The sequence below is a fragment of the Phocoena phocoena genome, chromosome 21 (assembly GCF_963924675.1).
Source record: "Phocoena phocoena chromosome 21, mPhoPho1.1, whole genome shotgun sequence".
NCBI lineage: Eukaryota > Metazoa > Chordata > Mammalia > Artiodactyla > Phocoenidae > Phocoena > Phocoena phocoena.
The window spans coordinates 6,054,574-6,068,561 of NC_089239.1; the positions used below are offsets into that span (position 1 = coordinate 6,054,574).

General features: G+C 33.5%; 1 protein-coding gene across 1 annotated transcript in view; it reads right to left on the reverse strand.

Annotated features, from left to right (window-relative positions):
- LOC136141918 (disintegrin and metalloproteinase domain-containing protein 32-like) overlaps window positions 1-13,988 on the reverse strand; it is a 136,023-nt gene that overhangs the window by 112,976 nt on the left and 9,059 nt on the right. Inside the window, exon 3 of the mRNA XM_065900074.1 lies at window positions 7,599-7,678. Coding sequence (XP_065756146.1) covers window positions 7,599-7,678 — 80 coding nt within the window. The remainder of the gene's footprint in view (window positions 1-7,598; window positions 7,679-13,988) is intronic.

Genomic DNA, 13,988 nt, shown 5'->3' on the forward strand with positions numbered 1-13,988 from the left:
AGAGAAGGTTACTAACTCTTGCAGTAGTATCTCAAGAGCCAGGGAACCAACAACCCAAACTGAAATTATAAAGGGATTATGGCCAGGGACTGGGGGTTGGAAATTATAGCTGAAAAGTTCCCAAACCTGAAAAAGAAACAGAAATTTGGATGCAGGAAGCACAGAGGACCCCAAACAAGATGAACCCAAAGAGACTACATCAAGACATATATGATAATTAAAATGGCAAAAGGTTAAGATAAAAGGAGAATTTGAAAGGCAGCAAGAGAAAGATAATTGGGAGATTGGGATTGATATATATACACTAATATGTATAAAATGCATAACTAATTTAAAAAAAGAGAGAGAAAGGTAGAGTCATACACAAGGGAACTCCCATAAGGCTATCAGCTGATTATTCTGTGGAAACCTTGTGAGCCAAAAGGCAGTGACATGATATATTCAAAGTCCTGAAAAGGAAAACCTGCAAACTAGGATACTCTACAGAGCAAAATTATCATTTAGAATTGGAGGAGAGATAAAGAACTTCTTAGACAAGCAAAAATTGAGAGTTCATCAATATTAAACATAACATAAGAGAAATGTTAAAAGGTCTTCTCTAAGTGAAAAAGAAAGGCTGTAATAAGAAGTAAGAATCTACAGGAAAGGAAAAATCCCACTAGTAAAGGCAAATATACAGTAAAGGCTGAGGATTGACAACTTAAATAAGCTAGCATGAAGACTGAAAGACAAAACTGTAAAATCAAACATAACTATAATAATCAGTAATGGGATAAACATGAAGATATAAAATATGACAACAATAATAAAAAATGTGGGGGAGGGAGTAAAAAAATGTAGCTCTTTAAGGATGTGTTTGAACTTAAAGGACTACCTGTTTAAAACAAGTAGATAGAGTTATAGGTCAACATATATGAACCCCATGGTCACAACAAATCAAAAACCTACAACAAATACACAAAAACTACAGCAAAAGGAACACAAACATAACACTACAGAAAATCATCAAACCACAAGGGAAGAAACAAAAAAAAGAAGAAATACAGAGAACAACTACAAAAAGAACCAGAAAACAAGTAACAAAAGGACAATAAGTACATATCTATCAATAATTACTTTAAATGTCAATGGATTAAATGGTCCAATCAAAAGACATAAGGTGGCTAACTATATTAAAAAAAAACAAGTCCCATCTACATGCTGCTTATAAGAGAATTGCTTCAGAGCTAAAGACACACACAGACTGAAAGTGAAGGGATGGAAATAGATATTTCATGCACATAGTGACAACAAGAAAGTGGGGGGTAGCAATTCTCATATCAGACAAAATAGACCTTAAAACAAAGTCTAAAACAAAAGACAAAGAAGGGCATTATATAATGATAAAGGGATCAATACAAGAAGAGGATGTTACACTGATTGACATATATGCACCCAATACCTGTATTGGGTGCCTATGTTTTTATATAAATTTTATATATTTTATTATTTTATATTTATATAAATATACAAAGCAAACATTAACAGACACAAAGGGAGAAATTAACAATAATATAATAATAGTAGGGGACTTTAACACCTTACTTACATCAATGAACAGATCATCCAGACAGAAAAAATACAGTGGCCTTAAATGGCATACTAACCAGTTGGACTTAATATATATCTACAGGAAATTCTATCCAAAATCATCAGAATACACATTCTTTTCAAGCACAGATGGAACGTTCTCCAGGACAGATCACACACTAGGCCATAAAACAAATTTCAACAATTTAAGGATAAAAATCATATCAAGCATATTTTCTGACCACAACGTTATGAAATTAGAAATCAATTACAGGAAGAAAAATGAGAAAAGCACAAACACATGGAGACTAAACAATATGCTACTAAAAAACCAATGGGTCAATGGAGAAATCAAAGAGAAATCAGAAAATACCTCAATACAAATGAAAATAAAAACATAACTTTCCAAAATCTATGGGATGTGGCAAAAGCAGTTCTAAAAAGGAAGTTTATAGAAATACAGGCCGAACTCAAAAAATATGAAAAACATCAAACAAACAACCTAACCTACCATCTAAAGGAATTAGAAAAAGAAGGACAAATGAAGACCAAAGTTAGCAGAGGAATGAAATAATAAAGATCATAGAGGGAATAAATAGAGATCAAAAAAAAAAAAAAGAAAGGATCAAGGAACCAAGAGCTGGTGTTTATAAAGATAAAAAAATTGATGAACTTTTAGCCAGGCTCATCAAGAAAACAAGAGGAGACCCAAATAAACAAAATCAGGCATGAAAGAGGTGAAATAACAATATCACAGAGATACAAAAAATCATAAGAGAGAGGGAATACTACAGTTATATGCCAACAAACTCAACAATCTAGAAGAAATGGACAAATTTCTAGAAGCATACAAGCTTCTGAGACTGAGTCAGGAAGAAACAGACAATGTGAACAGACAGATCACTATTGGTGAAATTGGATTTGTAATTTTAAAGAACTTCCAGCAAGCAGAAATCTAGGATCAGATGGCTTCACAGGGGAAGTCTACCAAACATACAGAGAAGAGTTAACACCTAACCTTCTCAAACTATTCCAAAAAATTGAAAAGGATGGAACACTCACAAATTAATTCTACAAGACCATCATCACCCTGATACCAAAACCAAAGACACTACCAAAAAGAAAATTACACCCCAATGCTGCTGATGAACATAGATGCAAAAATCCTCAACAAAATATAAACAAACCAAACACAATATACAGAAAGGATCAAACACCATGATCAAGTAAGGTTTAGTCCAGGAATGCAAGGATGGTTCAATATTTGAAAATCAATCAATCTGATACACCACATTAACAAAAGTAAGCATAAAAATCACATATTCACCTCAATTAATGCATAAAATTCATCTGACAAAATTCAACATCTATTCATGATAAAAGCTCTCAGCAAAGTTGATATAGACAGAACATATCTCAACATAATAAAGGCCATTTATGACAAACCCACATCTTACATCTACTCAATGGTGAAAAGCAGAAAGCTTTTTCTCTAAAATCAGGAACCGGACAAGAATGCCGACTCTCACCACTCCTATTCAACATAGTATTGGAAGTTCTAGCCACAACAGTCAGACAAGACAAAGAAATAAAAGGCATCCAAATTGGAAGGGAGGAAGTAAAACTGTCACTATTTGCAGATGATATGATACTATATAAAGAAACCTTTAAGTCTCCACCAAAAAACTATTAGAACTAATAAATGAATTCAGTAAAGTTGCAGGACACAAAATTAACATACAGAAATCTGTTGCTTTTCTACACACTAATTATAAACTCATAAAGAGAAAGGAAGAAAACAATTGTGTTTAAAATTGCATCCAAAAGAATAAAATGCCTAAGAATAAACATAACCAAGGAGGTGAAAATGCTCTGAAAATTATAAAAGATTGTTGAAGGAAACTGAAGACGATATGAAGAAATGGAAAGTTATCCTGTGTTCTTGGGTTAGAAGAATTAATATTGTTAAAATGTCCATACTACTCAAAGTAATCCAGAGATTTAATGTAATCCTTATCAAAATACCCATGACATTTTTCACAGAACTAGAACAAATAATCCTAAAATTTATATGGAACCACAAAAGACACCAAATAGCCAAAGCAATCTTGAGAAAGAAGAACAGAGTGGGAAGTATCATGCTCCCTGACTTCAAGCTGTACTGCAAACCTACATTAATCAAAACAGCATGGTACTGGCACAAAAACAGACACACAGATCAATGCATGAGAGCAGCCCAGAAATAAACCCATGAACTTCCAGTTAGTTACAACAAAGGAGGCAAGAAACAATGGAGAAAAGACAGCCTCTTCAGTAAGTGGTATTGGGAAAACTGGACAGCTACATGTAAAAGAATGAAATTAGAATATTTCCTTACAGCATATAGAAAAGTAAACTCAAAATGGATTAAAGACCTCAATGTAAGACCGGAAACCATAAAACTTTTAGAAGAGAACATAGGCAGAACACTCTCTGACGTAAATTATAGCAATATTTTTCAAATCTGTCTCCTAAAGCAAAAGAAACAAAAGCAAAAATAAACAAATGGACCCTAATTAAACTTAAAAGCTTTTGCATGGCAATGGAAACCATCAACAAAATGGAAAAACAACTAGTAAATGGGAGAAAATATTTGCAAATGATACAAGCGATAAGGGATTAATATCCAACATATATAAACAGCTCATACAACCCAATATCAAAAAAAACCCCAAACAACCCAATCAAAAAACGGGCAGAAGACCTGAACTGACATTTTCCAAAAATGGCCTACAGATGGCCAACAGGCACATGAAAAAATGTTCAACATCACTAATCATCAGAAAAATGCAACTCAAAACCACAATGAGATATCATGGTTATACACTCAATGTTATAGACATTCATTTGTTTTATTTTTTATATTACACATATAAGTGATAACACAGAGAATTTGTCTTTACCTTACTGACTTATTTCTCTAAGCATAATACCCTCTAAGTCCATCTGCTTTGTTGCAAATGTCAGATCTTCATTCTTTTTTATGGTTGAGTAATATTCTGTCATATGTATATGTATGTGTGCGTGTGTATATCTTTATCCCTTCATCTGTTGATGGACACTTAGGTTGCTTCCATATCTTGGCTATTGTAAATAATGCTGCTAAGAACATTGGGGTGCATGTAACTTTTCGAATTAGTGTTTTCAGGGGTTTTTTTGTATATGTATACAGAACTGGAATTGCTTAATTATATGGTAGTTCTATTTTCAGTTTTTCTGAGGAATCTCCAACTGTATTCCATGGTAATTGTACCATGTATAAAAACAGAAACAGACTCACAGATATAGAGAACAAATTAGTGGTTACCAGTGGGGAGAAGGAAGTGGGGAGGGGCAGGATAAGGGTATGGAATTAAAAAGTACAAATTACTATGTATAAAATAAGTAAGCAACAAGGTTATATTGTACAACACAGGGATATGTGACCATTATTTTGTAATAACTTTAAATGGAGTACAATCTATAAAAATATTGAATCACTATGTTGTACACCTGAAACTAATATATTATAAATCAACTATACTACAATTTAAAAATCAGTCAATCAATCAAGCAGGGGATGTTAGGTACACATAGGGAATATAGTCAATAATACTGTAACAAACAAAATTGAGATATCACCTCACTCTTGTCAGAATGGCTATCATCAAAAAGTCTACAAATAACAAATGTTGGCAAGGATATGGACAAAAGGGAATACTTGTATACTGTTGGTGGGAATGTAACTTGGTGCAGACATTGTGGAACACAGTTGGAGGTTCCTCAAAAAAACTAAAAATAGAACTACTGTAAGATCCAGCAATTCCACTTCAGGTATATATCTGGAAAAAACAAAACAATAATTTGAAAGGATACATGCACCCCAATGTTCATAGCAGCACCATTTACAATAGCCAAGACGTGGAAGCAACCCAAATGCCCATCAACTGATGACTGGATTAAGAAGATGTAGTATATATATATATATACAATGGAATATAACTCAGCCATAAAAAAGAATGAAATTCTGCCATTTGTAGCCATAAGGATGAACCTAGAGAATATTATGCTTATGAAATAAGTCACAGAAAGACAAATACTTATGATATCTCTTATATGTGGAATCTAAAATATACAGATGAATGTATATGCAAAACAGAAATAGATTCACAGATATAGAAAACAAACTTGTGGTTACCTAGGGGACAGGGAAACAGGTAGGGACAAATTAGGGATATGGGATTAACAGATACAAACTCCTATATGTAAAATAGATAAGCAACAGGATATACTGTATAGCATAGGAAATTATAGCCATTATCTTTTAATAGCCTATAATGGAGGACAATCTGTAAAAATACTGAATCACTATGCTGTACATCTGAAACTAATACAATATTGTAAAACAACTATACTTCAGTAAATAAGTATTACATATATACCAGGATGAATACATTTTTAAAAATAATTATAATTGTATACCAACTTTGTAGGGTGACAGATGGTAACTGGACTTATTGTGGTAATCTGAAAATACTGGTAAAAAAATACTGAATCACTGCATAGTACACCTGAAACTAATATAATATTATATACTAATTGTAGCCCAATAAATATGTTAAAAATAATAATAGGTTAAAAAATTAAAATGGGCAAATAATTTAATAGACATTTCACCAAAAAGGTATTTAGATAGCTAGTAGGTCATGAAAGATGCTCTACAGCATTTTTCATTAGAGAAATGCAAATATAAGCTAAAATGAGATATCAGTACATACCTGTTAGAATAAATTTAATCAAAAGAGACAACATCAGGTGTTGACAAGTATGTGGAAAAACTGAATCATCATATATTGCTGATGGGAAATGTAAACTAATAAGTCATTATGGAAAATAGTTTGGCAGTTTATTACTATGATAAGCATAAACCTACCATACGACACAGCAATTTCACTTCTAAGAATCTACCCAAGAGAAAGAAAACTATATGTCCATACATAAATATTCATAGCAGAATGACTCAAAATAGTCAATATCTGAAAACAATCTTGAATTTAACTGGTAAATGGATAAACAAAATGTGTTATCTACATGTATTAAGAAATAAAAAATTTATGAAGTATTGATAAATGTTGCAAAATGGATAATCTTAAGTGAAAGAAGCTCAATGCAAAGTCCTACATATCACATATTTCATTTTTATGAAATGTCTAGAAAATGCAAAATTATAGAAACACAAAACAGATCAGCAGTTGCCAAGGGCTGGGGATGGAAGCAGAGAAAAACTGCACATAGGCAGGAGGGAACTTAAGGCAATCAAAATGTTCTAAAACTGATTTGCGGTAATGTTTACATAATTCTATTCATGTACTAATGATCACTGAGTTGTACACTTACAATGGGTGAATTCTGTGGTGTATACATTATACTTCATTAAAACTGGTAAAAATAAAGTGTTATCAAAAGATTGGCCACTTATAAGCAAGGCTTGCTTTTTTGTATTTCTTTTTTTATCTCCTAAGGCTCTTAGCATGTAGTTATGCACACAAGTCCAGAGAAATATGTTAAATAAATCAATGAATAGGATGAAATATTGCCCTGTCTAACAAAAATAACAGAAGAAAGGGTTTATACTCTCTGAGAACTGGTAGGTACAAGGGTAGAGACGGAGGAACCAGGTTTTAGTTAAAACAGATTCTCCTTAACCATTTTGGAGAAAATTATTCTCTTCATTTGAATCATCTAGATACCATTCAGATAATACCCTAATTCTTTTACATTATATTCTCTCTTTGAACTTTAAAAAATGGTTTTACCATGAGGAAATGACAAATGTTAGACAAATTAGAACATTCTGATTTACATGTTTGCTTTTACCATCAAAACTTTACATTCCTTATCAATAGTAATATTGGTTAGTTATAGTCATACTATAATGGAATTGATGTATTTCACTGCTATGTAATAAAAATAAGAAATTTCATATAACAACATTATGGAAAATCTCTTACATTTTCTACTTTTGAATTATCACTTGTATTTGCTTGGATTTTCTCTGGAAATATAATTTGTAGAAATGAATTTTGAAAACCTGAAGAAATAAAAAAAACAGTTAATAACTGTGTTTTAAATTTGACTAAATATTTGTTCAGGTTCTTTTATAAGACTTGCTTATGCAAACATGAGACATCACTGTGTACTCCTATAGAAATCTTGAAAAAACTTTGTTTAAAAACAGATAAGATAGCTATGAAAGACTAAAAGGGGGCACGGAGAGGTATTCAACTTATACAAAATTTGCTGTTCCTGAAGAAAAGCGAACAAATGAATTAAAAAATATCAAATATATACTTCAAGAAGACTTTCCTGAAATAAAAGATTTGAAACAACAGACTAGAAAGTACACTGCATTTCAGGAATAACTAATAACAATTAATTAAAACTGAGACATATTCTACTAAACTTATTGGATGTCGAAGATAAAGAATCCTATGGGCATATGAGCAAAAAGGAAAAGTGAAAATCATATTGGGCATAAGAAGAGAAAAGCAGGTTGGCTTGAGATTCTTTAAAAACATTATTCAATGTTAAAAAACTGAAGAACTATGTCTTTAAAAAAATATTCAGGAAAAGAAAGTGTGGACCCAAGAATTTTATACCCAGCAAAACTGTCATTCAAATATACAGGCAAGGGACAGCTATTTACAAGCAAAAAATCAAGGAAAATAGTTCACAAGTTCCTGTCACAAAAGGCAGACAAACTTCTCCCAATAAAGGCATCAATAGAGTTGAGGTAAAAGGCCTAGCTGTGAGCATTAAAATAAACTTAAATATAGAATATAGGCCAAAACAATGGTGGGAATCATCACTATTTAATAGGATGCAAGTGTTATAAACTATGATGATAAAGACATAACAACATATAGAATAATGTGAGGAAGGGTAGCAGAAGAAGAGAATTACCATATGTGAATACTGTTTTCCTTAAATTTATTGCAGTGTGGTTCCAAAAAGTGTTAAAAAGCTGAAAATCAAGTGGTAAAAGTAGAAACATATTGTTTAATGGTATAAAAGAACTAAGATTTTTTAAAGCTATAGTCATATAATAAAGAGGAGAGCACAAGGTGGAAAGTAGTAGTAAGAAATAAATTTCCTTACACTCACAGTGAGGAATCACTAGTTACTACCTAAATTAAAAATTAAATCTATTATATAAAACAGATTATAAATATTCCAAATTAATAAAAAAAAGAGCATACAAACACAAGGCATCCAGAAAATAAATGAAAAAGTCACAGATTTTTATGGTGAAAAACATTTATCAAAAAAAAAAGCATGAAATCAGAAAAGTATGATATAAATAAGAAGCACTAAGATTAAATATCTCAGTCATATCAGTAAATGTGAGTAGGATGAAGTGACCAACCTAAAAAAAAACTCATACTGGAGACAGACTCTTATCAGCCCAGAGGCGGGACCAGAGTAATCTATGAACAAACTTTACCTCATTAGTTTTCACCCATGTATTTACCTTTCCAGTTTGCTGCCCTTGGAAGCCTAAAACTGCCTTCCTGTGTCTGTCACTTCTCTACAAATTTAATGTTTTTTGTTGAAGATAAGCTGGAACTCAAAGTTGCCATTTTGAGTAACTTTTGGTTTAAGTTTCTCCCATGATGCATGCTGTATGCATTAATAAGCTATTTTTCTGTTATCAAAAAAAAGAAAACTTCTTAGATTGGATCCACAAAATCAAAACCCAATTACTCAGACCTTTGGTGGAATATTAAACACTGGCTTTAAACTAATAATGATTATTATTATTTTTTTTTTTGGCTGCATCGGGTTGCAGCATGCAGGATCTTTCATTGTGGTGCTCAGGCTCTTAGTTGCAGCGTGCAGGCTTCTCTCTAGTTGTGGCATATGGATTTTCTATCTCTAGTTGTGGCACTTGGGCTCCAAAGTGCATGGGCTCTGTAGTTTACAGCACGTGGGCTCTCTAGTTGAGGCATGAGGGCTCAGTAGTTGTGGCTCATGGGCTTAGTTGGCCCACGGCATGTGGGATCTTAGTTCCCCAACCAGGGATCAAACCCACGTCAGCCGCATTGGAAGGTGGATTCTTTACCACTGGACCACTGAAGAAGTCTCCTAATGATGATTTCTGAGTACCTAAAGTAAGACTGTGGTCCACTTCAGGAAAAGATATATGATTAGCAGAAGAAGTCAAGTGATGAATGGAAGTTATTAGGTTCACATCTATGAACACACTCATGGGTCTACAAGTTCATCCTATCATAATCTGCCCAATTATGGAACAGTGTGTCAAAACAGATATAATCAGGAACTTGTGGAATGCCCATCTTGTCTCCCTGACCCATAGAATGAGGATTGTTATGGTAGGGAGGGTCAAATGGAAACCTCTGAATATCACCTGCACCATCACCAAAACATTAAACCAAAAACCCTTCTAAACCAAGAAAGTATATACAATGGCAATGATTTCTGTTATTTTACTTGTTTGATCTGTGCACATGATACATAAGCAATAGAGAATGACAATGAGTTGTCTTAAGTGTAATCAGGTAATGATTGCAATAACTAATATTGGTCCAAATATGGTCTCTTTACTGAACCAAATCAACACAGGCATTGGCACCTGTACGTAGCCATTAATAGAAAAAGGTGCTGTTTTCTCTATCCCAATAAGCAGGAGATGCCAGGAGCAAGTGTCCATTTTTGCTTAGTAGTGATGCCAGTATACCTTCACCAATCATATTGCCTCAGATGCCTCAGATCTTTATCATCTGGTTCTTCTTCTACCTGGACCCTAAAAATCTCACTGTCTGTGGTAGATAGAATAATGCCCCCAAAGATGTCCATATCCTAATCCCCAGAACCTGTTAGGTTACATGGCAGAACAGAATTAAGGCTGCTAATCAACTGACCTTAAAATATGAAAATTATCCTCGGTTATCTGTGGTCTTAATTTAATCACAAGGGTTCTTAACAGTAGAAGAAAGAGCCAGAAAAGAAAACCAAAGAGATGGCCATGTGTAAAGACCTCAGCCCAATACCACTGACTTTGAAGATGGAGGAAGGGGGCCATGAGCCAAAAAATGCAAACAGCCATTAGAATCTGGAAAAGACAAGGAAACAGACTGTCTCCTGCAGCTTCCAGAAGGAACAGGGCACTGCTAACACCTTGATTTTACCCAATGAGACCCATTTTACAGAACTGTAAGATAATAAATTTGTGTTGTTTAAGCTATTAAGTTTGTGATAACTTGTTACAGCAACAATAGGAAACTAACATATCGTCTAAGAGAAAGACCTGAAGTAGCAGGTACATTAGATGCCTTGAAGAAGCAGGCGTGCCAGAGTCTTAACACACACACACACACACACACATCCATCTGTAATGGTCTAGTGGTCTAAACCACACTCGAAAATATCCTCCATAATAAATAGTAAGAGGCAGAACACTTGGTAGACCATTTTGGATTTTGGAGGCAATATATATCATATATAGCTATGTTGCTTTTTTATTGACCATTTTTATTGAACAAAACATAGGCTGCCAGATTTGTAAGATGCCAGAGTACAAGACTCCTCAGCTACCTGAGTCTACTGTGCAAGGAGCTCTACTATTTTTCCTTTAGGGTCTGTGGCAGAGCCTGTGTTAAGCCCCTCTAGGAGAATCACAGCAGAGGCTCCTGAGGTTTGTAAGCAAAGACACGCCCTCATTGGTATATGCTGTGGATTGAATGATGGTGCCCCAAAAGATATGTCCACTCAGAACCTGTGGCTATAACCTTATAACCTTGCAAAGAAATAAGGGTCTTTGCAAGGTGTAATTAAGTTAAGGATCTCAAGATGAGACCATTCCGGATTAGACTGGACCCTAAATCCAATGACTAATATCCTATAAGTAAGAGAAGGGGAAAAGACACACAGAGGAGACATCAATATAAAGACAGAGGCAGAGACTGGAGTAACATGTCTCCAAGCCAAGGAATGCATAGGATTGCTGGCAGCCATCAGAAGCTAGGAGAGAAGCATGGAACAGATTCTCCCTCAGAGCCTCCAAAAGTAATCAACACTGCCAATACCTTGATTTTGGACTTCTGGCCTCCAGAAACAGAAGGGGAAAAAAATTGTTGTTTTAAGCCACCCAGTTTGTGGTACTTTTTTATGGCAGCCACAGGAATCTAATATAGTATGTAAGTATATTTCTTTTATGAAAGCTTTTAGCTCACTACTGGGCTCTGATAGAGGCTAAAATTCAGACCATGTGATCTTCAGACTATATGATCTTGCAACCTGAACCCACTCTTCACAGACTGACATCATCAGGCATTCACAGGAGTTCTAATCAAATGGAAGTGTTATATATATATATGGTTGGGTTTGAACAGGTCCTAAAAGCTTTAAGTTGCATAACGAGGTGATTAATATTCCAGTAGGCCTACTCCTATCATGTTTCCATCATTTCCTAAAACCTATTTTTATGGTATCCTATGACCAGCTAACTGAAGGAGGGAAAGTAGATGTATGATATGCCAATAGTACACAGAAGTAAGTCCATGGGTATAATCTTAAAAACTCATAGATAGTTGGCCCTAAAAGAGAATAGAGCAAAGTAAATTCTCCCCGTAACTAGAATTTCACATGGTACACTTACATGTCTAGTTTTCCTGTATACGAACTGATTACATTAAATGAGGCAGAAGCAAGTTATTATGTTGTTTCCTGAAAGTTTAAGAATGTTACCAACCTTAACAAGGGTGAATATGGATGTTAAGAGGCCCATCTAGAGGTGAACTGGGGGATACTGTAGAGAGGTTCAATCATTCAAACTATTTCTACCTTGTCTCCCTGTGCTATTACACGTTGGAAACCTAACAACTCTATACCAGACTCCACTGCAATTAAGGTGCTGGCATGTTACTAGTTCCTGCTATTCATACACCCAAAAAAGACTTAGTTGCAGAAGTGAGCATTGTCAGATGGCAGCCACGTGTGAGTATCTGGTCCTTGTGACACTTGTAGTAATAGAATTATCTGGTCCTTTTGGACTACTGGGACAGACATTCTGCTGCCTAGCCCAAACACCATAGTGGTATTTTCAATAGAATACTCTTCTGGTATAGTTCCCACGGTATCACTAGATATTCTTCCCTGCGTTGTGACCCTAGCCACATTGTAGCATCTATGTAGCATCTAAACCTGCCTCTTTGGTACTTTCTAAGGTTTTGTGATCCTAACATTCTTTTGTATGTGATATTATATATCTGGAAAACCCAAAAGAATCATCATAACTATTATTTTAAAAAGAGGATTTAGTAATATGACTAGAAACAAAATTAATATATAAACCAATCATTTCCCTATACACAAATAAAATAGTTAGAAAATAACCATTTACAATAACAACAAAATGTGTAGTACCCATGTAAATAAATTCCTAAAGGAATATATATAATTTAAATTTTAAAAAAACTTTAAATTCTAAAATAGTTCATAAAAAAAGTCAAATAAATTGAAAGCTATATCCAGTTCTTGGAATATAAAGATAGCAATTTTCTTTAAATTAATTTATTAATTTTATGAAATCCAATGGAAAAGTCCACAGGAGTTTTTTGAAACAACATAAGATGATTCTAAAGCTCACATGCTCAAAAAAAAAAAAATACAAATTGACCAAAATTTTCTGACAAAGAAAATTAGAGGGATGTAAGCTAGAAATAGAAGGAAATTGCCTTAACTAGAAAAAGTATCAAAAAGCAAACATTAAAAATTGTAAATTATGAAATATTACAGAGAAATTAAAATAAAACTAGGTAACAAAGTCTATTATCACTGCCATTTTCAAAAATGTTCTGAATGCCCTGGTTAATATGATAAAATGATAACAAGAAAGAAGGGCATAAATGTTAGAAAGGAAGAAACAGTATGTCATTATTTGCAAACGATATAACTATCTACTTAAAAGTACTTAGAGAATCAATAGAAAAACTCTAAACTACTATAATTAAATCAACTGAAATAGGCATCATCAAAAAGAAATTAATGAAATAGGATATTTGAAAAGGTAGGCTTTCAAATCACTGGGGTAAATATAGTCAATGGATAGTGGCAGGAAGATTGAATATCCATTTGAAAAGTAATTAAGTTGGATTCATACATATGTATATATATAAAGAATAAAATTTATTTATATGTTTCTATATATAATATGTGCATAAATACATATATATTCAAAATCGATTCAGATTCAAAGCCCAGAAGTCTTAAAGGAAAAGATAAATATATTTGCATACATAGAAATCTTTTTAAAATCTTTAAAGATGCAGGAAAGATTGTAAGAAAATACAAAGTATAAAAGCCAAAGGATTAACATCCAT